Consider the following 24484-nt stretch of genomic DNA (forward strand, 5'->3'; position numbering starts at 1 on the left):
CGTTTTTCGCGTATGAAAAGTGTATTGATATATTGCAACAGGTCGCCAACATTTCTGAAGCAAAATAGTTTTTATGGTGTGATTCGCCAAATATTTAGGTTGCAAATATTTAAGGCTTTACAGTATTCTTTATTTATTTTATAACACAGGTTTGTTGCTTTTAATTACAGAATTAGAATACAGAGCTCAGTGAAACTTGCTCAAAGTACCCCGTGGTAACGCTGTCTTTCCCTCGCCCCAAGACATCACCACACTCCCCACAGTTCAGTAGCCACGTCATAGTGCGTAGTTAAAGCTACAGTTGCATTAGCTGCGCAGTACAAATCATTTTTGCTGTATTAATTCTACACTAATAACATTAATAAAAGAATCTGAACAGTGCAAATACTCTAACCTGGCCAAAACAATAGAAAATACATTCCAACATTACGACAGCATCAGTAATAAAACTTAAAGGAGATGGATGAAGTAATTGTATCAATTAAATGTATGATTAAAACCAATATTAATGGAGATTATTTTTTTTTATGTCAAAATTAATCGTGATAAATTTTGTAATCGCTTGACAGCCTAGTAATAATTTGTAAGTAAATTATAAAAATGTTTCTATAAATAAAAATTACCCCCCCAAATGTGCAATGTACTCGAAATCGCCCTATTAAGAACCGTGGTCTTTCACCTCACAATCACATTTATAACCACTACTATGCAGTTATTAAACATACACATTAAATAACAGAAAGAATAACCTACCTTACCTGGTGTTTATGTAACCCCCATGCTTCCTGTTTCCAAATATGGGTATCAGTGAGTCTGTTTCTTTAACACGACCCCCCTTCTGTGCCCGCAATAAACACGTGCACAGTCAGTTGCCTGCATGTTAATTTCCAATGTGCAAACGAGTGCTAGAGCTACCGTCCTAGGAATACATCTGAAATTTCTATATGCTGTATCTTCACTGTCCTGCATTGCTATTATATTTTATTAATAGGTAAGCGATTTCTCCTTACTTTGATTTTTTATTGATTAAAAATAGCAGGATTTGCTGTAATAAAGCTTTAAGTAAAACTTTAAATAAATAAATAAGTAGTGTGGCCGCCATGTGGATGATTCTGTTCAATACAGCTTTGCAAACAAATATTTGAAGCGGCTATATTCTAATACTTATAAAAGAATAATATATATTTTTTTATATTTGAGTGATTTCTGTTATTTACAGAGGCAGTTGTGTTTCCCATTTTACTCGGTAAATAGAAAAAAAAAGAGAATATTGTTTATACATTTGTCCGCCATTTTGACTGAACTGCAGTTAAATATAGTTCAAAACTTGAACGGTTTATAATATGTGTTTAAGATGTTCCAAATATATATTTGTCATTTATATAGTACATTTGTATTGTATGGTTAGTAAAAAAAAAAAAAAAAAAAAAAACACTTTAAATAAGTTTCCTTTTAATTAATGCACCACGTGTGTATTGTGTTTTACACAGTCAGTTGCCTGCATGTTAATTTCCAATGTGCAAACGAGTGCTAGAGCTACCGTCCCAGGAATACATCTGAAATTTCTATATGCTGTATCTTCACTGTCCTGCATTGCTATTATATTTTATTAATAGTTCGTGGAGACCGGAGATTACGAAGAGTGGAGGACTCGATCCATTGCATCTACCGAGACGGCTTGTGCAGCGGGACTGTACAGTTCAGCAGAAGGACTTGTTTTTTTTTATATTTTTAAGTCCTCCGGAGGTACTTTAGTCGTTGTGCACAACTGATAGAAACATTTTGTTTTATTCTATATTTTTTATTTCCAATGTTTTTTTTTTTTTTTTTTTACTGTGAACAATATTGTAACAATTTTAATTGCTACATATATATTACTTTTATAAACATTTTATTTTCATAAAGCATATTTGTTGTTGCTGAGTGATTCTTTATAATAAAGTAACCTGGTATAAATATATTAAGGCAACTGTATAACGTAAAGTACATTTTCTTAAGAAGGGTATACGCAGCATTAGAGAGAGATCTCCAGAATTCACATATATTTTCCCTGAACTTAATTCTCAATGTGACTCATTGTAATAGTGGGTTACATAAGTAGAAAAATTTGGCGCCCAAAACGCGGGGCTGCGCCCCTTCTAGTAATCATTCATGTTTAAATTACTCAGCAACAATTAAAATTTGTTTTGAAATATATATGCAATAAGTTTAATTTCTATAAGTAATGGAATTGTGCAAGCAGTATGAGTTTTGCGCTGATAGGTCCATACTTTTAGGTCATGTAGATCAAAGAGTCACCTATGCTGACATTAAGAATGCATTCAGTCCAGTTGGTGTTGTTACTAAAGTTCAGCGTTTAGTTGGACAAGTATCTGAAAGTGTACTTTGTGAGTTTGAGGAAGGTTTGTCTGTGTTTCTGTTAGATGATGAGCATGTTAGTCATGACTTCAGCAGTCGCTGGACAGTACAGCCTGTTTTATCAGATCAAGTTAGATTTAGCAACACTAGCACCAATGTAATGTCCACAGCTATGTTACTGGATGCCATTTTGTTAGATGTGACTGATACTTTTCAGGAGCAGTTGGCAGCAATAGCTATCAAACATGGCACTGATGCTAAAGAATTAGAAAAGAGGGCATCCAAGCTGCTGTCTGATAAACTTAGTGGAAGCTATAAAGACTCTGAAGGGGTTAGTCCCTTGCCCAAGGTGTCTTTTGATTTCTCAAATGCTTTCACTCCTAAGCAGACATTCTCAGAACATTTTGAAACCTTTTCTTCACCCTCTCAACAGCCAAATGTGTACAGCAACCAGTCCACACCTATCTCTATTCCTAGTGATGTACAGAAAGTTGTAGTAGAGCATGTAGTGAAAACTGCGAGTGAAGGTGCATTTCTTAACAATGTCCGTTACAAGCTCAAGTGTTTTTCGGGCACTGCCAGTAAGCCAAGTAGTGAAGCAGACTATGAAACATGGCGCATTCAGATTCGCCAGGTAATTAAAGATGTTGATCTCACTGCTAATGCAAAAAGACGCAAGTTACTGGAAAGTCTTTTACCCCCAGCTTTGAATGTTGCCCTATATGCAGGAGAAGACGCAACTGCTGAGCAGTACTTTGAAGAGCTAGAGAAGGCTTATGGCAGTGTAGCAAGTGGCGAGGAGCTGTTTATACAGTTTATTGAGACACATCAAAATGCAACTGAAAAAGCATCAGACTATCTTCGTAGACTCCATGCTGTCCTGCAACGAGTAATGGAAAGGGATGGTTTAGTTGGAACACAACCTGATAAGCAACTGTTGAAGCAATTTATCAGGGGTTGTTGGGATGATACGTTAATAGACCGTTTGCACTTGAAGGACTTTCTGAGTGACATTTCTGAGCAGTGCTTATCATACTCAAAGGTTTTATTTGAGGTACGGGCTTTTGAGGAGGAGAAAGAGTCAAAAGAGACCAGAAAGAAGCGTCATCTTGGTGCAACACAGCCCAAGGTTTCTGCCAAGTCTGTTGGTGTTGGTGATAATATTAGTACTGTATCCCATACAGTTCCCGGTTCAACCAGCAGAGAAGAAGAGCTTGCCCAAAGGGTCCTACAGCTAGAAAAGGATTGGAAAAAAAGCAAAGGTATCCTCAAGTACACATGGTGTGTCAAATGCTAGTGGAGCCCCAGATACTGCAAGTAATAGGAGCAGCTCTGCTGAATTAAGAGAAAGGTCAGAAACCACAGTTAAGAAGGGACCCAATAGGATGGGGGCATTCTGCTATAATTGTGGCAAAGATGGACACACAATGGAAAAGTGCTCTAATCCAGTGAATGCAGTGCTGGTTCAGCAAAAGCTCAGGAATAGATGCGAGAACAGGGCTGCACAGCGCAGAGAAGCTTATACTCCATTGCATCCTTTAAACTAGATGGGTGTCTCTATAAGGGACAGATAGAGGCACTGAATTCATGTACACCCAGTCCCAAAACAACTCAAAAGCACAATATACCCAGTTTTCATAAAAGTTTACAGGGCGTACCTCCTGGTCTTGTTGGTGAGTCGTGTCACACTGTTGCTTTTCTTGATGGTGTTCGTTGCCTCTGTTTAGTAGACACTGGATCACAGGTAACTTGCCTATCTGAGTCATTTTACCGTCAGTATTTGTCACATCTCAAGTTAAGCTCGATACAAGACTTACTCTGTGTTGTTGGTGCGGGAGGTAGTACTGTTCCTTATCTAGGATTCATAGAAGTTAATGTGCAATTTCCTGAAGATGTATGTGGCACAGAAAACAGCTTTTATGTGTTAGTTCTTGTTTGCCCTGACAATCAATGTAATACTACTGTACCTCTCTTAGTGGGAACAAATGTACTCAGGCATCTCATGCGTGAGTGTGAGGAGAAGGCTGGTGCGCAATACTTGAAGAGGCTGGCTATCCGCTGCGACTGGGCTGCTGCCTATACCAATACAATTGGTGAAGCCAATGCAAAAGCAAAAACTACCAAAGTGAGATTAGCCAGTAAAACACCTGTTACGGTTCCCAAGAACGAGTCTAAAGAGCTGAAATGTATGCTGAGTAAGAATATCTATAGCAAAGGATGCAATATACTTATAGAAGCATCTGAAGGACGTCCCATTGCAGGAGGATTACTGGTTTACAATCAGCTGCTAGAAGGAGACCCTCAAAATCGTACCAAGATTGGAGTCATGGTCAAAAATGCCTCTGATCATGACATCACCTTACAACCCAGAAGTGTTGTTGCTGCAGGGGAAACAGTGGAGTGAATAAGGGCATTAGATGTCTCCAAATTAAATCTGATGGAGTCCAGATGTTCTAGTGCTACTGCAGTATTGAGGGAGGGAGAAAAGTTCGGTCCCAGTAGTACAACAAGGCTGGAGTTGGATTTTGATAACTCACCAGTTTCTGAAGATTTCAAGAAAGATATTACTACTAGGATAGAAAAAGAAGTAGGCAGTGCATTCTCCCTCCATGATCTCGACATAGGACATGCTCCTGGGATAACACACAAAATAGTGCTCACAGACAACACTCCATTCAAAGAGCGCACCCGTCGTGTCTCTCCAGCTGATTTTGAAGACCTGAGAAGTCACCTTCATGAGTTGCTGACTACTGGGATTATTGAAGAGTCTGACAGCCCCTATGCATCTCCAGTTGTCTTGGTTAGAAAGAAAAACGGATCCCTACGAATGGTAGTGGACTACAGAAGACTGAATCGTCTAACCAGGCGGGATGCATACCCACTTCCTAGAATAGAGGAGACTTTTGCTCTTCTTTCAGGCTCAAAATGGTTCTCAGTACTAGATCTAAAAAGCGGATATTATCAAATTGAAGTAGAAGAGTCTGACCGTGCCAAGACTGCATTCACAACGCCATTTGGTAATTGGCAATTCAAAATGATGCCTCAAGGTTTAACCAATTCCCCAGCTACATTTCAGAGAACAATGGAGCGGGTGATGTCAGGAATTAATCTACAGGAAGTGGTTGCTTTCCTGGATGACCTAATTATATTTTCAGACACTCTTGAACAACACGAGGAACGTCTAATGAAGGTCCTGCATCGCATTGCTCAGTATGGCTTGAAGCTCTCTCCTTCAAAATGTAAATTCTTCCAGAATTCGGTGGCATATCTGGGACACAAGATTTCGGAAGAGGGAATCTGCCCTGACCCCCAGAAGATTTCAGCTATAATAGATTGGCCGACGCCCAAGAACATCAGAGAGGTTAGGTCTTTTCTCGGCTTCGCAGGGTATTACAGACGTTTTGTGGAAAAGTATGCAAACATTGCTAGGCCATTAAATGATTTGTTGGTGGGCGAAGCTTCAAACAGAAAGAAAGGGGCATCTTGGCGAATAAAAGCAAGACAGTCTCTGGGTGATCGATGGACAGCAGATTGTCAAAGGGCATTTGAATGCATCAAAGAGAAGCTCACTACATCGCCAGTGTTAGGATTTGCAGACTGGAAACTCCATTATATCTTACACACAGATGCCAGTATCACAGGCCTGGGAGCAGCACTCTACCAGGTCCAGGATGGTAAAATGAGAGTTATCTCATATGCTAGTCGAGGACTTAGCAAAAGTGAACGAAACTACCCTGTTCACAAATTGGAATTTTTAGCTTTGAAATGGTCAATAAGTGAAAAGTTTCATGACTATTTATATGGGACAGAATTCAAAGTAGTGACAGATAATAATCCTCTGACATATGTTCTCACAACTGCAAAATTGGATGCTGCAGGACATAGGTGGTTGTCAGCCCTGTCTATCTATAACTTTGACATAACCTACAGATCTGGAAAAGCTAATATGGATGCAGATGGCTTATCCCGAAGGCCAAATGGACCTGCTGCAGATGATGATGACTCCCTGAAGCAAGTGGAGAGAATTGCTAAAATGCTGTCCAGAACCAGACAAGACCCTGATTTTGACACCCTGGAGTCAGATGTGTGTAAGGCTGCTTTCCTGAGGCATAAAGTAGTAGTACTTGCACAGGAAGTTGAATCAGAAGAGCCTGGTGAGCAAGAGAATCCAGAGATAGAAGTGAGCGGGAACAAACCTAGCGCTGTAGAAGCTTTACCTAGTGGAGAGGGTGCCATTCCAGATGATTTTGAATTTCCAGAACCATGGCCAGGGCAACCATTACTTCCTGGATTAACTTTAGAAAACTGGAAAGTTCTTCAAAACAGAGATGTTAATCTGTCCAGAGTCATTCAGTTGTTGGGGAAAGGCAGAAAGCTTGAAGAAAAATTCAGAAAGTCAGAGACCCCTGAAGTAAGATTACTTTTAAAAGAGTGGCCTAAACTTCTCCTTAAAGAGGGTGTTCTACATCGGCGGGTGATGAGGAATGAAGAACTATACGATCAGTTGGTGATTCCACAAAGTCACCAGGCTAGAGCTTTGGAAGGAGTACATGATGAAACTGGACATCTTGGCTATGAGAGGACTCTGGATTTGGCTAGAGCACGCTTCTATTGGCCAAGGATGACCCGGGATGTGGAACAGAAATGCAAGACTTGTGAGAGGTGCTTACGCAGAAAAGCAAGGGCAGAGAAGGCTGCAAAAATGGTCAATATAAATGTTTATGCTCCCATGGAGCTTGTCTGCATAGATTTTTTATCATTAGAACCTGATTCCAAAGATATTCGGAACATACTAGTTATAACCGATCACTTCACAAAATATGCGCAAGCATATCCAACTAAAGACCAGACTGCCAAGACTGTAGCCAATCTGTTGTGGGAGAATGTAATTTGCCACTACGGGTTTCCCAAGAGAGTTCATAGCGATCAAGGTGCAAATTTTCAGTCTGAACTCATTTCAGAGCTCTGTAAAATTTGTGGCACTAAATCTAGAACTACACCTTACCATCCTAGAGGAAATCCAGTTGAAAGATTTAACAGAACCCTCCTTGACATGCTGGGTACCCTCTCTGAGAAGAAGAAAGATAACTGGAGGAAGTATGTTCGCCCTCTCGTTCATGCATATAACTGCACTCGTAACGACACTACTGGAGAGTCTCCGTTCTTCCTCATGTTTGGTAGGCAGCCAAGATTGCCTATAGATTTGTGCTTTGGCATCAGTCCTGTTGGACATGACCATAAGACTCATCAGCAATATGTGAAGGAACTTCGTCAGAGGCTAAAATATGCCTACGAGCGAGCCACTAAGGAAGCAGAGAAAAGACAGCTGGCCAATAAACAGAGATGGGACAAGAAGGTCATAGCATCATCCTTGGAGGAAGGAGATCGAGTCCTGGTTAGGAATGTAAATTTGCGTAGGAAGCACAAAATAGCTGACCGCTGGGAACACGCTGTTTACATTGTCGTACGGCAGGCTAGAGAAGAGCTGCCAGTCTATGTGATTAGACCAGAGAAAGATGATGGACCTGAGAGAACATTGCACAGAGACATGTTGCGTCCTTGTGGATTCATATCGGCTGAAGAGGGAGTTAATAATGGCACAGTACCTGAGAAGGCAAGACGTACGAGGACGAGGCAGACTGCAGGGACCTTGGATGAAACTAGAAATTCTGATGAGGATGATACAGATCAATCGGTAATTCCTTCTGAAGAAGAACAGAATATTGCTGGTTCTGGATTGAATCCAGAAGCTCCTGAGTTCTGTACTTACCTGCCAATGACTGATGAAGATCCTCCACTCCATTCTTCTTTGCATGAAGACGACGTGACGGGACCAGTAACTGAGGTTACTATTGAAAGAGAAATAACCGAGGAAATCTCAGAATCAGCACTGGGTGAACTTCAACAAAGTTAAAAAAACTGAGCCTAGGGAGACCATAGATCCCCAAGTGTTAAGACGATCAGAAAGAGAGAGGAAACTGCCATCTAAGTTCAAAGATTTTGAAGTAACTTCTCAAAAGATAACTTCTGACAAGAAACACGATTACAATAGAGCTGTTTCACAAATTGTTTCCTGTGTACAACAGCAAAACAAAATGATATTGGAACAGTTGCATAAACAGACCGAGCTATTGATTCAGGCTTTGATTTCGCATTAGCATATAGAAGATGATTAAATAAATATATGGATATTTTCTGTGGGTGTTACTATCGAGGACGATAGCTTTTAGGGAGGGAGAATGTAACCCCCATGCTTCCTGTTTCCAAATATGGGTATCAGTGAGTCTGTTTCTTTAACACGACCCCCCTTCTGTGCCCGCAATAAACACGTGCACAGTCAGTTGCCTGCATGTTAATTTCCAATGTGCAAACGAGTGCTAGAGCTACCGTCCTAGGAATACATCTGAAATTTCTATATGCTGTATCTTCACTGTCCTGCATTGCTATTATATTTTATTAATAGGTAAGCGATTTCTCCTTACTTTGATTTTTTATTGATTAAAAATAGCAGGATTTGCTGTAATAAAGCTTTAAGTAAAACTTTAAATAAATAAATAAGTAGTGTGGCCGCCATGTGGATGATTCTGTTCAATACAGCTTTGCAAACAAATATTTGAAGCGGCTATATTCTAATACTTATAAAAGAATAATATATTTTTTTTATATTTGAGTGATTTCTGTTATTTACAGAGGCAGTTGTGTTTCCCATTTTACTCGGTAAATAGAAAAAAAAAGAGAATATTGTTTATACATTTGTCCGCCATTTTGACTGAACTGCAGTTAAATATAGTTCAAAACTTGAACGGTTTATAATATGTGTTTAAGATGTTCCAAATATATATTTGTCATTTATATAGTACATTTGTATTGTATGGTTAGTAAAAAAAAAAAAAAAAAAAAAATACACTTTAAATAAGTTTCCTTTTAATTAATGCACCACGTGTGTATTGTGTTTTACACAGTCAGTTGCCTGCATGTTAATTTCCAATGTGCAAACGAGTGCTAGAGCTACCGTCCTAGGAATACATCTGAAATTTCTATATGCTGTATCTTCACTGTCCTGCATTGCTATTATATTTTATTAGTAGTTCGTGGAGACCGGAGATTACGAAGAGTGGAGGACTCGATCCATTGCATCTACCGAGACGGCTTGTATTGCAGCGGGACTGTACAGTTCAGCAGAAGGACTTGTTTTTTTTTATATTTTTAAGTCCTCCGGAGGTACTTTAGTCGTTGTGCACAACTGATAGAAACATTTTGTTTTATTCTATATTTTTTATTTCCAATGTTTGTTTTTTTTTTTTTTTACTGTGAACAATATTGTAACAATTTTAATTGCTACATATATATTACTTTTATAAACATTTTATTTTCATAAAGCATATTTGTTGTTGCTGAGTGATTCTTTATAATAAAGTAACCTGGTATAAATATATTAAGGCAACTGTATAACGTAAAGTACATTTTCTTAAGAAGGGTATACGCAGCATTAGAGAGAGATCTCCAGAATTCACATATATTTTCCCTGAACTTAATTCTCAATGTGACTCATTGTAATAGTGGGTTACATTTAGATCCCCAAATCCATCCTCCTGTTTTTCACGCAAACTTGTCGATTACTTATAGGTCTCGGGTTTACAACAGCCGTTTAAAGCATGATTCGCACGGAATTAAAAAATAACTCATTTCATTGTACCTTCTTTTCCAAAGGCTACAATAACCATTCCGTCCTTTGAGTGCATTTCCATACATATCTTCAAATGCATGGTTAAAAGCATTCATTTTTAACAATTATGTTTTGTGTTTTCTATAATATCTATATTAATCTTCGACTTCATGGCACATCAGTCGAAGGCTGAACTGGTGTAAACTGTTACTGAATTACTTGTATGGTTACAAGAGTCTGCCCAATCACAACTAGCTATAGGTTTGACTAAAACTTTTTTTTTCTTTTTTTTTTAAAGTGTGTTGCTTAGCCAGGCGCGAAGCAAACAGCTCACGGGTCACAGGCTATCTTACACTGGTTGGGAGGGGGGCTGTCGCTGACATTTTCTTTTTTTCTCCATCGTCGTTGAATAATGCATGTCGGGGTTCAAACCCCTAAAACCACCCCCTAGCTACGCCAATGTGCAGCACCCAAACATTTTGGTTTATAAACACTTTATGGTCGGGGGTTTTGTGGTATTAAAATATTGACAGTCCAGCCTACCAAAATATACAGAGAACACACAAACAAGGAACACATTCAGGGACAAAAAATGTAGCGGTAGCGGCAACTACATTTTACAGGAAAAAAAAACCTTGCTACTGTACAATAAAATAAACTCACTACAGCAAAGCTACTGAAAAAAGTAGTCCTCCCCATTACAATTGGGCTATATACTGTAGGCTGTGCTGTCTTAGCAGTATGTTCTGTGTTCAACATTTCTACAGTGTCTTAGTACTAGGTTGGCAGATGTGAGCACATATGTGTGCTGTATATTCAGTCTCTGTGTCTCTTATTCCCTCACAGTGTGGAGATGCTGTATCCAGTCTCTGTGTCTCTTATTGTCTCACAGTGTGGAGATGCCGTATCCAGTCTCTGTGTCTCTTATTCCCTCACAGTGTGGAGATGCTGTATCCAGTCTCTGTGTCTCTTATTCCCTCACAGTGTGGAGATGCCGTATCCAGTCTCTGTGTCTCTTATTGTCTCACAGTGTGGAGATGCTGTATCCAGTCTCTGTGTCTCTTATTCCCTCACAGTGTGGAGATGCTGTATCCAGTCTCTGTGTCTCTTATTCCCTCACAGTGTGGAGATGCTGTATCCAGTCTCTGTGTCTCTTATTCCCTCACAGTGTGGAGATGCTGTATCCAGTCTCTGTGTCTCTTATTGTCTCACAGTGTAGAGATGCTGTATCCAGTCTCTGTGTCTCTTATTGTCTCACAGTGTGGAGATGCCGTATCCAGTCTCTGTGTCTCTTATTCCCTCACAGTGTGGAGATGCTGTATCCAGTCTCTGTGTCATAGATATCTGCAGCTCCCCTTTCCCTCCTGACTGGACTGGTTACACCTGTGAGAGAGAATCAGAGGGTTACAGACCCATTATTTGTTCATTTCAGTGAAGGAACGCAATGAATTATACTTAGAGCTGTCTGGAGAGCTATTGTTAGAGCTGTTTGGAGAGCTATTGTTAGAGCTGTTTGGAGAGCTATTGTTAGAGCTGTTTGGAGAGCTATTGTTAGAGCTGTCTGGAGAGCTATTGTTAGAGCTGTTTGGAGAGGTCATTGTTAGAGCTGTCTGGAGAGCTATTGTTAGAGCTGTTTGGAGAGCTATTGTTAGAGCTGTCTGGAGAGCTATTGTTAGAGCTGTTTGGAGAGGTCATTGTTAGAGCTGTTTGGAGAGGTCATTGTTGGAGCTGTTTGGAGAGCTATTGTTAGAGCTGTTTGGAGAGCTATTGTTAGAGCTGTTTGAAGAGGTCATTGTTGTTTTCCTATTTGCCTTGTTGGCTCGTTTCTTCTACAACTCAAAACTGTTGGTAAACACACGACACAGTGCTACAATGAGAATGTGTTTGTTTGGAATCGGATCTTCTCTTTAAATTCATTTAAATCTGTCAGCATGTCTACATCAGTGCTGCATGTACAAATGATCTGTCAGTCAATGAACATGGAGAGACTGAATGCTGCAGGCTTGTGAATTTTTTTTTATTTATTATTATTTTAAGTAAAGACAATGTTGATATTTAAAGGACAGACCTGTTTAATCAATTTCCAATTAGCACACAGCATCTGAGGTGAAACACCGCTCAGGAAAAATAGTGTTTTTATTATGTGATGTTATATTGGTATGCAGGACCTGTTCCCAGTACCCACTGGGGATAATACAGCATGAACATCAGAACAGAACAGCACCTAATGATGTCATACCTCCACAGTCACATCACGTCCTGATCTCCTCAACTCCTCTTGCAGGGACTTCAGTTTCCTCTTCCCCCCCTCACTGAACAGATTACCAACCAGCCTGAGAGACACAGAGAGACAGAGGATTACAAACAGAACACAGCCTCTCCCTTCCTCTATCCCTGTCTCTCTCCCTCCATCTCTGTCTCTCCCTCTTTTTCTATCACTTCCTCTCTCCTTTCTCCCTCCTTCCCTCTCTGTCTCTTGCCATCTCTTTTTCTCCCCGTCCCTCTCCTCTCTCTACCCTGTACCCTCTCTCTCCCTCCTTCTCTCCCTTTCTTTCCATCACTTCCTCTCTCTTTCCTTCCCTCTCTGTCTCTTGCCATCTTTTTTCTCCCTCATGTCCTCCTCTCTCCACCCTGCATCCCCCTCTCTCCCTCCTTCTCCCTCTCTCTTTCCATCACTTCCTTTCTCCCTCCTTGCCTCCCTGTCTCTTGTCATTTCTTTCCCCCTCTCTCCCTGTCCTTCTCCTCTGTCCACCCTGTATCCCCCTCTCTCTCCCTCCTTCTTTCTATCACTTCCTCTCTCCCCCCTTCCCTCCTGTCTCTTGCCATTTATTTTTCTCCCTCTCTTCCCATCCTTCTCCTCTCTCCACCCTGTATCTCCCCTCTCTCTCCCTCCTTCTCTCCCTCTTTCCATCTCTTTCTCTCACTCTCCCTGTCTCTCTCTCCCTCTCCCTCCATTTGTCTCTCTTCATCTGTCTACCCCTTCACTTCTCTCCCTCCCACCATACCTGTCTCTCCCTCCCTCCATCAATACTAAACAACCCCGCCCCCTCCCTCCATCAATACTAAACAACCCCGCCCCCTCCCTCCATCAATACTAAACAACCCCGCCCCCTCCCTCCATCAATACTAAACAACCCCGCCCCCTCCCTCCATCAATACTAAACAACCCCGCCCCCTCCCTCCATCAATACTAAACAACCCCGCCCCCTTTCTCCATCAATACTAAACAACCCCGCCCCCTCCCTCCATCAATACTAAACAACCCCGCCCCCTCCCTCCATCAATACTAAACAACCCCGCCCCCTTTCTCCATCAATACTAAACAACCCCGCCCCCTCCCTCCATCAATACTAAACAACCCCGCCCCCTTTCTCCATCAATACTAAACAACCCCGCCCCCTTTCTCCATCAATACTAAACAACCCCGCCCCCTCCCTCCATCAATACTAAACAACCCCGCCCCCTCCCTCCATCAATACTAAACCCCGCCCCCTCCCTCCATCAATACTAAACAACCCCGCCCCCTCCCTCCATCAATACTAAACAACCCCGCCCCCTCCCTCCATCAATACTAAACAACCCCGCCCCCTCCCTCCATCAATACTAAACAACCTTGCCTCCTCCCTCCATCAATACTAAACAACCCCGCCCCCTTTCTCCATCAATACTGCCGCATCATTTCCCTTCCTGGTCGATGAGTTAGTGCACCGAAGCTCCGTCCCCTTTCTAGATGACGACTTCCTTTTAACCCTGGGAATGAAGTGTCAGGCCAAACATTCCAGGGTACTCTGTTCCCATTACTTAGCACCCTCACAGGTCGGGAGGGAGATTTACCACCAAATATCATTCTATTTCTGTCACAAGGATACAAAAGGAAGAAAGGTATTGAAATTGAACATTTCTTCCCTGGCCTGTGTTTATTTCTCCACTCAGTTCATGTCATCACAATGAAAGCAAATCTAGCAGAATTTATTCAGCAGAAAAGGTACCTGTAACAGGGAGAGATCTATGCTGGCTATCGGGTGCATTCGTGCTCCTGTGCAGGGGGTCAAAAGCCCTGTAAGACCCAGCCATGGAGTGTGACCTCATCCGTCCTGGTAAGACTGTTCAATTACCTCAGACACTCCAGCAGATGACTTTTGTCCTTCCTGTGACAATGGATGTTACACAAACCCAAGCTCTCTTGGATTCAGGGTGTGGTCAGTCCCTAATACAATACGGGTTAATCTCACCGCGGCATAAACAAGTAACGGGACGGGTTCATATTAAATGCATTCATGGGGATATGCTTACCTATCCAAAGGTTACTATAAATAAAAAAATGGCCAGCAGGTGACGCGTGTACAAGTGGGTTTGTGTCCTCATTTGCCACTGCCTGTCAATCTGGGGTGGTACTGCAAGCAGTTCAAAAGATTGGTTGGTTGCTTTGACGGCCCTGTCCTCCCTATTGGCTAAGAAAGAGGATGTAATTGGAGAGATCTTCCCCTTTCGTGACCTGGCATGATTTTGCCATAGATTTAACCCTCAAAAAACTAAACAGGAAGTTCGGGCTGCTAAGAATTAGAGCTGGCAATGGAGGGAGTCTGAAAAGTTTCAGCTGGGGGCGATTGGTGATGAGTCTGGGGGAAGGCCATGGAGCCAGCGCCATGTACCCCCACTTTGAAATTAATCAAGATCTCTTGTATTGGGTTGTAAAATGACCCCAAATGGGGGAAGTTCGTCACCAGTTGCTCATTACTCGGCCTTTTAGGGAGGACTTATTACAACTGGCTCACGCTATTCCCCTCTCCGGGCATTTGGAATGGGACAAAACCAAAGTGAGGCTTGTGACACATTTCTTTTGGCTGGGGCTAGATGGTGATGTGCAGTGTTTTTGTGAGCGCTGCAGGAAGTGCCGTCCCATGGGCCCCACTGGTGCGCCGTTGCCGCTAGTGAAAGATCCGTTTCAGCGTATTGGGGTAGTATGACAGAGAGCGAAGGGATCCGAGCTGTAGGACTACTTCCCAACCAGAAGGAGCGTTTGATAAGGTCAGTGTTGCGCTTTCCTCAAGATGGCCAAACTCAAGGCTTGCCAAACTCACATGCGGGCCCTAGCTGCAGTAACACTAAACAAGTCTATTGTAATCAGCTGGTTGTTGCGTGGTGATTGGTACAGTGTGCCGCCAGTCTGATTGCAGAGAGGAGTTTTGTGTTTCAAGAGGGAGGCAGTTATGTTGACATTTACCTGTGGCTGTGTGTTAATTCACCGGAGCACAGGTTGATTTGTGTATTGCAGAGGAATAGGAATCAGACACTGACGCCACAGAACCAGCAAAGGATCCACAGCACTTTCCCCTGCTCAGCCCAACACAGCACAGCACCTCACTGCACAGTACGGTCAGACCCCGCGGCATTAAACCTGGATTGCACCAGCACAGCTGCGATCGTGGAAAGGAAGCATAGCTGTATAGCGCTGCCCAGCAGCAGGATTATTTATTATTATTATTTTGGGACTGAGCCTTGTTTTGCTGCCGAGTTACAATTGCTGGTAACCGGCAGCGTTTGTTAATAATTAATTAGCTTTTTGTTGCTTTGATTTAAATAAACAACCAGGTTACTTTCAAAACCTATTATTGTTTGGACTGCCTTTGGTTATTTTGCACCACAACACCATCCTTAACACAGGTGGATATAGTCGGACCGCTAGAGAGGAGTGCGGCAGGATACGAACACCTGTTGGTCATTTTGGATTACGCTACATGTTCCGGAGGCCATCCCACTCTGCTTTGCATCTGCTAAATCTGTCTCCAACAAGCTAGTGAAGGTTTTCTCCCGGGTGGGGATCCCCAAAGAAATGCTGACCGACCAAGGTATCAGCTTTATGTTGCGGCTGGTCTGCGAAACGTGTAAACTTTTGGGGATTAAGACCATCAGGACCTCGATTTACCACCCCCAGACCGATGGGCTTCTGGAGCGTTTTAATAAAACCCTGAAAAGCATGTTGTGTAGATTTATTGATAGTGAAGTGCACAACTGAGACCAGCTGATTCCTCCCCTTCTCTTTGCTATCAGAGAGGTTCCCCAGGCTTCCACAGGGTTTTCTCCATTCAAGCTTCTGTACGGATGGAGACCCTGGGGTGTGCTCATTCTGGTCAGAGAGATGTGGGAGGAACAGCAGGATAATTCGACTAATACAGTCCGGTATGTATTGGACCTCTGCAAGTGTCTTGAGTCTGTGGGTCGGTGGGTAAACTACTGGCAAGGATCTTTTGAGGTTACACGCCGGGTTGGGAAGAAAAGCACATTTATCATATAAACCTCTTGAAGCCATGGTTGCAACAGGGGGACATGGTCTTTCTATTTTGGCGAAAGCTGGGTCTTTCTCTTTCTTCTCCCTTTTGTTCTTTCTCTCTTTCTCCATATCTCTATCTCTTTCCCTGCTGTCATTCTTTCTTCCTCTCTCATCCCCCTTGTCATTCCTCCCTATCAGTAATGTAATATTCACACAAACACTCAGTGTTTACTTACCCCAGTTTCTCTAATTTACAGTTTGGATGCTTCAGTGCTGCAGTCAGCTTCATTCCCGATTCCCCCAGCTTATTCTCTCTCAGTTCCAACTCTCTCAGGGTTGACTGGTTTGTACAGAGAGCAGAGGCCAGGTCCTCACAGCAACCCCTTGGGAGACCACACCCCTCCAGCCTGCAGAGATAAGGAGACAGGAACTCACTAGAAACTCACTTCTGTACAACTGGCTGCTCTGCTGCTGCCAAGATTGAAATTAGGAACTGTGGTAGATTTTAATCTATTTGATTGTCTTATTCTATCTGCCTTCCTTCATGTCTCTCTCACTCTCTCTGTGTCCCTCACACCCTTCATTTCCCCCTCTATCTCTCTCTTCCCACCCTCATTCTCCTTCTCTCTTTTCTCTATCCCCCTCCATTTTCATCTCTTCCCCCTCTCCCTCTTTCTTCCACATCTCACTCTCTTTCACTGCTCTCTCCCTGCTCTCTCTCTTCCCCTTCATTTTCTCTCTTTCTCCCTCTCGTTCCACTCTCTCAATTCAATTCAATGGTGTTTTATTGGCATGACTTACAATAGCAGGTGTTGCCAAAGCAATTATATACAATACATACATGTATATATACATTGCATCATATATAATATATATATATATATATATATATATATATATATATATATATATACACACACAGTGCCATGAAAAAGTATTTGCCCCCTGTCTGATTTTCTGCATTTTTGCACATTTTTCACATTGTATTTGGTCAGATTTTTTTGTGGGTTGTATTAGTATATAGAGGGAGTCTGAGAGAAAAAATGACACCAAAGTTTGGTGCTTCTTTCATTTGTTTGGTATGCAAGGTAATCAAACATGCAATCTTCAGGTGTGAAAATGTTATTGCCCCTCCCTAGTTAACTCAACCCAATTAAAGGGATAATTAGGGTCAGCTGTTTGAGTACTTTGGTCAACAACCAGGCCTGATTTGGGCCAGTCCTGCCCAATATAAATCTGACTAACTTTGGCCCTTACCATCAGAGTGAAGTTGTCAGCACACAGGTTCTAGAGGCACATCATGCCACGAACAAAAGAAATTCCTGAAGACCTCTGGAAAAAAGTTGTTGATGCCTATCAGTCTGGAAAGGGTTACAAAGCCATTTCTAATGCTCTGGGGCTCCACCGAACCACAGTCAGAGCCATATTGTCCAAATGGAGAAAGTTTGGGATAGTAGTGAATCTTCCCAGGAGCGGCCGTCCTGCCAAAATCTCTCCAAGAGCAAGGCGTAAAATCGTCCAGGAAGTCACAAAGAACCCTAGAACAACATCCAGGGATCTGCAGGCCTCTCTCGCCTCGGCTAAGGTCAGTGTTCATGACTCCACCATCCGAAAGACACTGGGCAAAAATGGGATTCATGGCAGAGTAGCAAGGCGAAAAACATTGCTCACTAAGAAGAACATGAATGCTTGTCTCAAGTTTGCCAAAAAGCACCTGGATGATCCTCAAGAGTTCTGGAACAACAGATGAACAGATGAGTCAAAAGTGGAACTTTTTGGCCGACATGGGCTCCATTATGTCTGGCGAAAATCAAACATTGCATTCCACAGTAAGAACCTCATACCAATGGTCAAGCATGGTGGTGGTAGTGTCATGGTTTGGGGATGCTTTGCTGCATCAGGACCTGGACGCATTACCATCATTGAAGGAACCATGAATTCTGCTCTGTAACAGAGAATTCTACAGGAGAATGTCAGGCCATCCGTCCGTAAGCTGAAGCTGAAGCGCAGCTGGGTCATGCAGCAAGACAATGATCCGAAACACACAAGCAAGTCTACATCAGAATGGTTGAAGAACAAGACATTTAAAGTTTTGGAATGGCCTAGTCAAAGTCCAGACCTAAACCCCATTGAGATGTTGTGGCAGGACCTGAAACGAGCAGTTCATGCTCAAAACCCACAAATGTCACTGAGTTGAAGCAGTTCTGCATGGAGGAGTGGGCCAAAATTCCTCCACGGCGCTGTGAGAGACTAATCAATAACTACAGGAAGCGTTTGGTTGCAGTTATTTCTGCTAAAGGTGGCGTAACCAGTTATTGAGTCTAAGGGGGCGATTACTTTTTCACACGGGGGCATTGGGTGTTGCATAACTTTCTTTAATAAATAAATGAAATATGTATCAAATATTTGTGTTATTTGTTCACTCAGGGTCCCTTTTATCTAATATTAGGTTTTGGTTGAAGATCTGATAACATTCAGTGTCAAAAATATGCAAAAATGCAGAAAATCAGACGGGGCAAATACTTAGTGATACTTAGCACTGTGTATATATATATATATATATATATATATATATATATATATATACTGATTTATCACGTTTATTTTGGGATTTTGTTTCTATGTCCCAATGTCTGAGTTTTTGGTTTGTTTTATAATTTGGTTTACTCTGATTGGGGGCTGGTAAGCAGTGTTGACCTGAAGCTGGTTTGTATTAGCATTAGTGGGGGTCAGTGCAGTGAGCTTCAAGGCCAGCAGACTTGGGGGACTCTCTTCAGGGCTGAGCTCTTGGGTTTGGAGGGCCTTATATTGGGTTGAGTCTGACTCACTTTTCTTTAGATGCATCCAACATCTGAGTGCTATTTTCTTAATATTTATAAGTGTCGGGTAGTGGCCTAATTCTGCCCTGCATGCGTGATTTGGTGTTTTTCTTTGCACCTGTAGTATGTTTTTGTAGAGTTCAGCATGCAGGGTTTCGATTGGGTGTTTGTCCCTGTAGCAGGGCAGGGCCCTGCCTGTAAATAATATTATGTGGTGATTTGGTGGTGGTTGGCAGGGATGGGGTTAATTTCCTATCCCTGCCAAAATACATGTGAGAATGTGGCTGGAGCTAATTGAATAATTGATAATTAGGCTCCAGCCACATGCTATAAAAAAGGGGAAAATCCTTTGATTGGTGGAGGTGTTTTGGGTGAGTGGTTGTTTGTTTGTGCTGTGTTTATTTTTGGGGAAAAAAAAAAAAAAGAAGTGTAGTGAAGGCTAATGCCCAGCCTACCTTTGTGTATTTTGTTTAAACCTTTTGTTTTGGCCCTTGCGCCAGTTATTTTGTGATTTGTTTTATTGTGAAAGTTCTGTTTTGTTTAACTGTTTTATTTTTGCTCTGTGAGCAGTGTTTTGTTTGACTTTTTGATTTCTTTTTGTGATTAAACAGCGCAGAAGCGCGTTAACTGCAGTTCCTTGTCTCTGAGTCTCTCTGCCTGCCGAATACCATCTGGGCCCACGACGCTACCCTGTCACATATGGTGTCAGAAGTGGGATAGCGCCCCCTAGAGACTCGGAGCGGGATTGTAGTAAAAAAAAAAAAAAAATGGGAAGGAAGAGCTGCAAAAAACAGCAGAAGCGGCAGCAACCACAGCTGAGAAAGAGATGGTGGTCCCGGGCGCCCACTCAGTTTGGACCCCCGAACTGGGCGGCTGAGCAGGAACAATGGAGGGCTGAAGGGGACCCCATGTGCGAGGCCTGTGGAGAGTTCGGGCATGACAGGGAGGACTGCCCCTACGGTGATCCCCAGTACGAGGAGGCCTGGAACCAGGGCCTGGTTGGGGACGCCTCCGAATGGTTCTGGGCAGTCGACCATACCCAGGTGTCCTCAATGCCCAGGAGTGAGGAGCCCGAATGCCCACCGCTCAAGCCTGCACCAGCCGAGGAAGAGTGCCTGCTGATCCCACCACCATCACCAGAGGAGATCAGCTGGGAGGCCATCCTCCGCACTGTAGAGGCGTCCTGCTGGTGCCCCATCTGCGGAGAGCGGGGGCATTCCCCACTCAACTGCCCCATCCCACCAGAAGAATGCCTGCTGCCTTTGCATGTGGCCGTGGGGCCATGTGTGCTGCGCACAAGGGGGGGGGAAATGTAGCAGGGCAGGGCCCTGCCTGTAAATAATATTATGTGGTGATTTGGTGGTGGTTGGCAGGGATGGGGTTAATTTCCTATCCCTGCCAAAATACATGTGAGAATGTGGCTGGAGCTAATTGAATAATTGATAATTAGGCTCCAGCCACATGCTATAAAAAAGGGGAAAATCCTTTGTTTGGTGGAGGTGTTTTGGGTGAGTGGTTGTTTGTTTGTGCTGTGTTTATTTTTGGGGGAAAAAAAAAAAAAAAAAAAAAGAAGTGTAGTGTAGTGAAGGCTAATGCCCAGCCTACCTTTGTGTATTTTGTTTAAACCTTTTGTTTTGGCCCTTGCACCAGTTATTTTGTGATTTGTTTTATTGTGAAAGTTCTGTTTTGTTTAACTGTTTTATTTTTGCTCTGTGAGCAGTGTTTTTTTTGACTTTTTGATTTCTTTTTGTGATTAAACAGCGCAGAAGCGCGTTAACTGCAGTTCCTTGTCTCTGAGTCTCTCTGCCTGCCGAATACCATCTGGGCCCACGACGCTACCCTGTCACAGTCCCATTTAGTGTAATCCTGTTGACTGAGTGGACTCCATACCTCACTACCATACAGTGCAATGGGCTGGATGACGCTGTCAATTAATTTTAGCCATATTTTGACAGGTATATTAATTTTATAGAATCTTCTTTTGATGGCATAAAAAGCTCTTCTGGCTTTTTCCTTTAGTGCATTCACTGCCAGGTTAAAGGTCCCTGACACGCTGATATTCATGCCCAGGTAAGTGTAGTTTGTGGTGTGTTCTAGGGTGGTGTTGCCTAGGGTGAAGTGGTATCTGTTTCCCTGAGATTTGGCCTTTTTTTGAAAAATCATTATATTGGTCTTTTTAAGGTTTAAGGCCCAGAACTGACAGTACTGCTCCAGCAGTGACAGGCTCTGCTGCAGCCCCTGCTCTGTGGGCGATAGCAGGACCAGGTCATCTGCATAGAGCAGGAACTTGACTTCTGTGTCATGCAGAGTGAGGCCAGGGGCTGCAGACTGTTCCAGCATCATTGCTAACTCATTGATGTAAATATTGAACAGTGTTGGACTCAGACTGCAGCCCTGTCTCACCCCACGCCCCTGAGTGAAGAATTCTGTTCTTTGTTGCCAATGTTTACTGCACACTTGTTTTCTGTGTACATTGATTTTATTATATCATAGACTTTACCCCCTACACCACTTTGAAGAATTCTATAATATAAACCCTCACGCCAAATGGAATCAAATGGTTTTTTAAAGTCAATGAAACAGGCAATGAAGATGTTACCTTTACTTTTTTGGTGTACATGTTTGTCAGTTAGGGTGTGTAGGGTGTAAATATGATCAGAGGTGCAGTGATTTGGTAGGAAGCCAATTTGACACTTACTCAAGACACTGTGATCGGTAAGGAAGGCTATTATGCAGACATTGATTATACTACATAACACCGTCCCCAGATTACTGCTTACACAGATCGAATTTGGGGTCGAATTTGTCTCCACTCTTGTAAATTGGGGATATAAGCCCTTGGTTCCAGATGTCAGGGAAGTAACCAGTACTTAGTACTATGTGGAATCATTTAAGCATTACCTCTTGTAACTTAGGGCTGATGTGTTTGAGCATCTCAGTACTAATGCTGTCAGGGCTGCAGGCTTTTCTGGGTTTAAGTGCCTGAAGCTTCTCAGTTAACTCCTGTAGGGTGATTGGCGCATCAATTGTATTTTGGTTATCTTTAATTGATTGTTTTAGTAATTTCAGTTGTTCTCTAGTTGAATTGTTTATTTGTTAGATCTTTTTGTTGTATATCTTTATAAAGGGTTTCAAAATAATTTTTCCAAATTGTTCTATTTTGTATTCTTGTTGTTTTGTTGAGTATAAATTATTCCACATTTCCCAGAACTGGTTTTGGTCGATAGATTTTTCTGTCTGAGGGTTTTGTTTGTGTGTTTTTGTTTTTTCTGTTGGAGGGTGTGTTTGTAGTGTTTTAGGGTCTCACAGTACCTCAGGCGTAAATCTGTATTTTATGGTTGATGGTGTTTTTGATTAGATAAATAGATAAATTCTTAGATTTGTTCGTATGGATTTACATTCATCATCAAACCATTTTTGTGTGAGTTTTTGTTTCTGGTTTATTTTCTTTTTGTTTTTTTAGATTTGCCATTATGGCTGCATTTTCAAATATGTTATTGATGTGTTTTACTGCCAATTTCAGTTCTGTCACATTTGGTTGGTACTGTGTGTTGAGGAAAGTGTTAATGAGGTTAGTCATTCCATATAACTGATTGCTTTGTTAAATTCCTCTGTGCTTTCTTCATCTCTCTCTTTCTCTCTTCCCCCTTTCTCCCCCCTTGTCATTCCTCTCTGTCAGTAATGTAATATTCACACAAATACCCAGAGTGTTTACATACCGCAGTTTCTCTAATTTACAGTTTGGATGCTTCAGTGCGGCAGTCAGCAGCTTCATTCCCGATTCCCCCAGGTGATTCCCTCCCAGCTGCAGCTCTCTCAGAGTTGACTGGTTTGTACAGAGAGCAGAGGCCAGGTCCTCACAGCAATCCCCTGTGAGATCACACCGCCCCAGCCTGCAGAGATAAGGAGACAGGAACTCACTAGAAACTCACTTCTGTACAACTGACTGCTCTGTTGCTGCCAAGATTGAAATCAGGAACTTTGGTAGATTTTAATCTATTTGAGTATCTTCTTCTGGCTGTCTCCCTTTATTTCTATTTCTTTTCCCCATCTATCTCTCTCTTCTCACCCTCTTTCTCCTTCCCTCTTGTCTCTCGCCACTCTCTCCATTTTCCTCTCTTCCCCCCTCTCCCTCTCTTCCCCCCTCTCTCTGCCACTGTGTGTCCAATACCGGGGTGCCAGTGGAGGAATGCTTGGCAGCTGTGGGAGAGATTGTGGGCTTTAATCAGATAAAATCAGCTTCTAGAATGAATGAATAAAGCCCTAGTCATATTCTTAACTGAGGTAGTCCTTGTAAACAAGCTAGTAAAGGAAGAGTTTAGTGTGCAGGGGTCATTTATTGATAAGGCCCTGTGAAAATCGTAGAAATGTTCTTTAAAATTCACGGCAGTGTCACGGGTAAAGTATCGCATTACTATTTTATAAGTTATGTGTACAGATTATTATTATTTTTTTAAACATCAAATATAGAGAAATGCACTGACATCATCAAAAGTTATTCAAGTACTTTACAATAGCTTGTGAAACGGTGTTGTAATTAACAGCTTGTAGGTAAAGTGTATCTGCAAGGACAGCTTTCAGTTCCAGTATGTCAGATGCATGTTCACCATTTAGGTCTTGCAAAACAAATACAATGTGTAACCCATACTGATCTTGGACATCAGTCGACTCGTCAGTGACCACGGACAAGCAACCAGACTGTTTTACCAATTCCATAATCTCCTGCTTGTGATACTCGGTAACTTTAGGTAAGTATTCATGTCTCAACTGGGCTGATTACTCCACATTTGCTACACTCAGTCTGAAGAATTTACATAACTTTTGGTTGTCCAATTTTTCAAGAGGGATATTTGCGCAAACAAATGCCTCTCTCAGGTCAAAATGTAATGTGTTTTGTGCTTCACGGTTTTCAGTGGACTCTTGGAACATGAAAGTCACTGTTTTTTTTTTTTTCTTTGCAAGTAAAGCAGTCGCAGCACAGCTCTGGATTTCTGCCTTTCTCTTTCATAAGAAGAACATAAGAAAGTTTACAAACGAGAGGAGGCCATTCGGCCCATCTTGCTCGTTTGGTTGTTATTAGCTTATTGATCCCAGAATCTCATCAAGCAGCTTGAAGGATCCCAGGGTGTCAGCTTCAACAACATTACTGGGGAGTTGGTTCCAGACTCTCACAATTTTCTGTGTAAAAAAAGTGCCTCCTATTTTCTGTTCTGAATGCCCCTTTATCTAATCTCCATTTGTGACCCCTGGTTCTTGTTTCTTTTTTCAGGTCGAAAAAGTCCCCTGGGTCGACATTGTCTATACCTTTTAGAATTTTGAATGCTTGAATCAGATCACAGCGTAGTCTCTTTGTTCAAGACTAAATAGATT

At 42.2% G+C, this 24484-nt stretch overlaps 1 protein-coding gene across 5 annotated transcripts in view; it reads right to left on the reverse strand.

Moving 5' to 3' along the window:
* Positions 1–9896: 9896 nt before the first annotated feature.
* LOC117964001 (NACHT, LRR and PYD domains-containing protein 12-like) overlaps positions 9897–24484 on the reverse strand; it is a 76249-nt gene continuing 61661 nt past the window's right edge. For 2 of the 5 annotated variants that reach the window (XM_058999320.1, XM_058999318.1), the window contains 3 exons: positions 22834–23007; positions 16532–16702; positions 13643–13878 (listed from right to left, as the gene is read on the reverse strand). In XM_058999320.1, coding sequence (XP_058855303.1) covers positions 13686–13878; positions 16532–16702; positions 22834–23007 — 538 coding nt within the window. In that variant the 3' untranslated portion in view covers positions 13643–13685. Of the gene's footprint in view, positions 11408–12263; positions 12358–13642; positions 13879–14013; positions 16703–22833; positions 23008–24484 lie in introns of those variants that run through there. The other 3 variants (XM_058999319.1, XR_009308816.1, XM_058999321.1) reach the window with 3 other exon arrangements.

The sequence above is a fragment of the Acipenser ruthenus genome, chromosome 25 (assembly GCF_902713425.1).
Source record: "Acipenser ruthenus chromosome 25, fAciRut3.2 maternal haplotype, whole genome shotgun sequence".
NCBI classification, from domain to species: Eukaryota; Metazoa; Chordata; class Actinopteri; order Acipenseriformes; family Acipenseridae; genus Acipenser; species Acipenser ruthenus.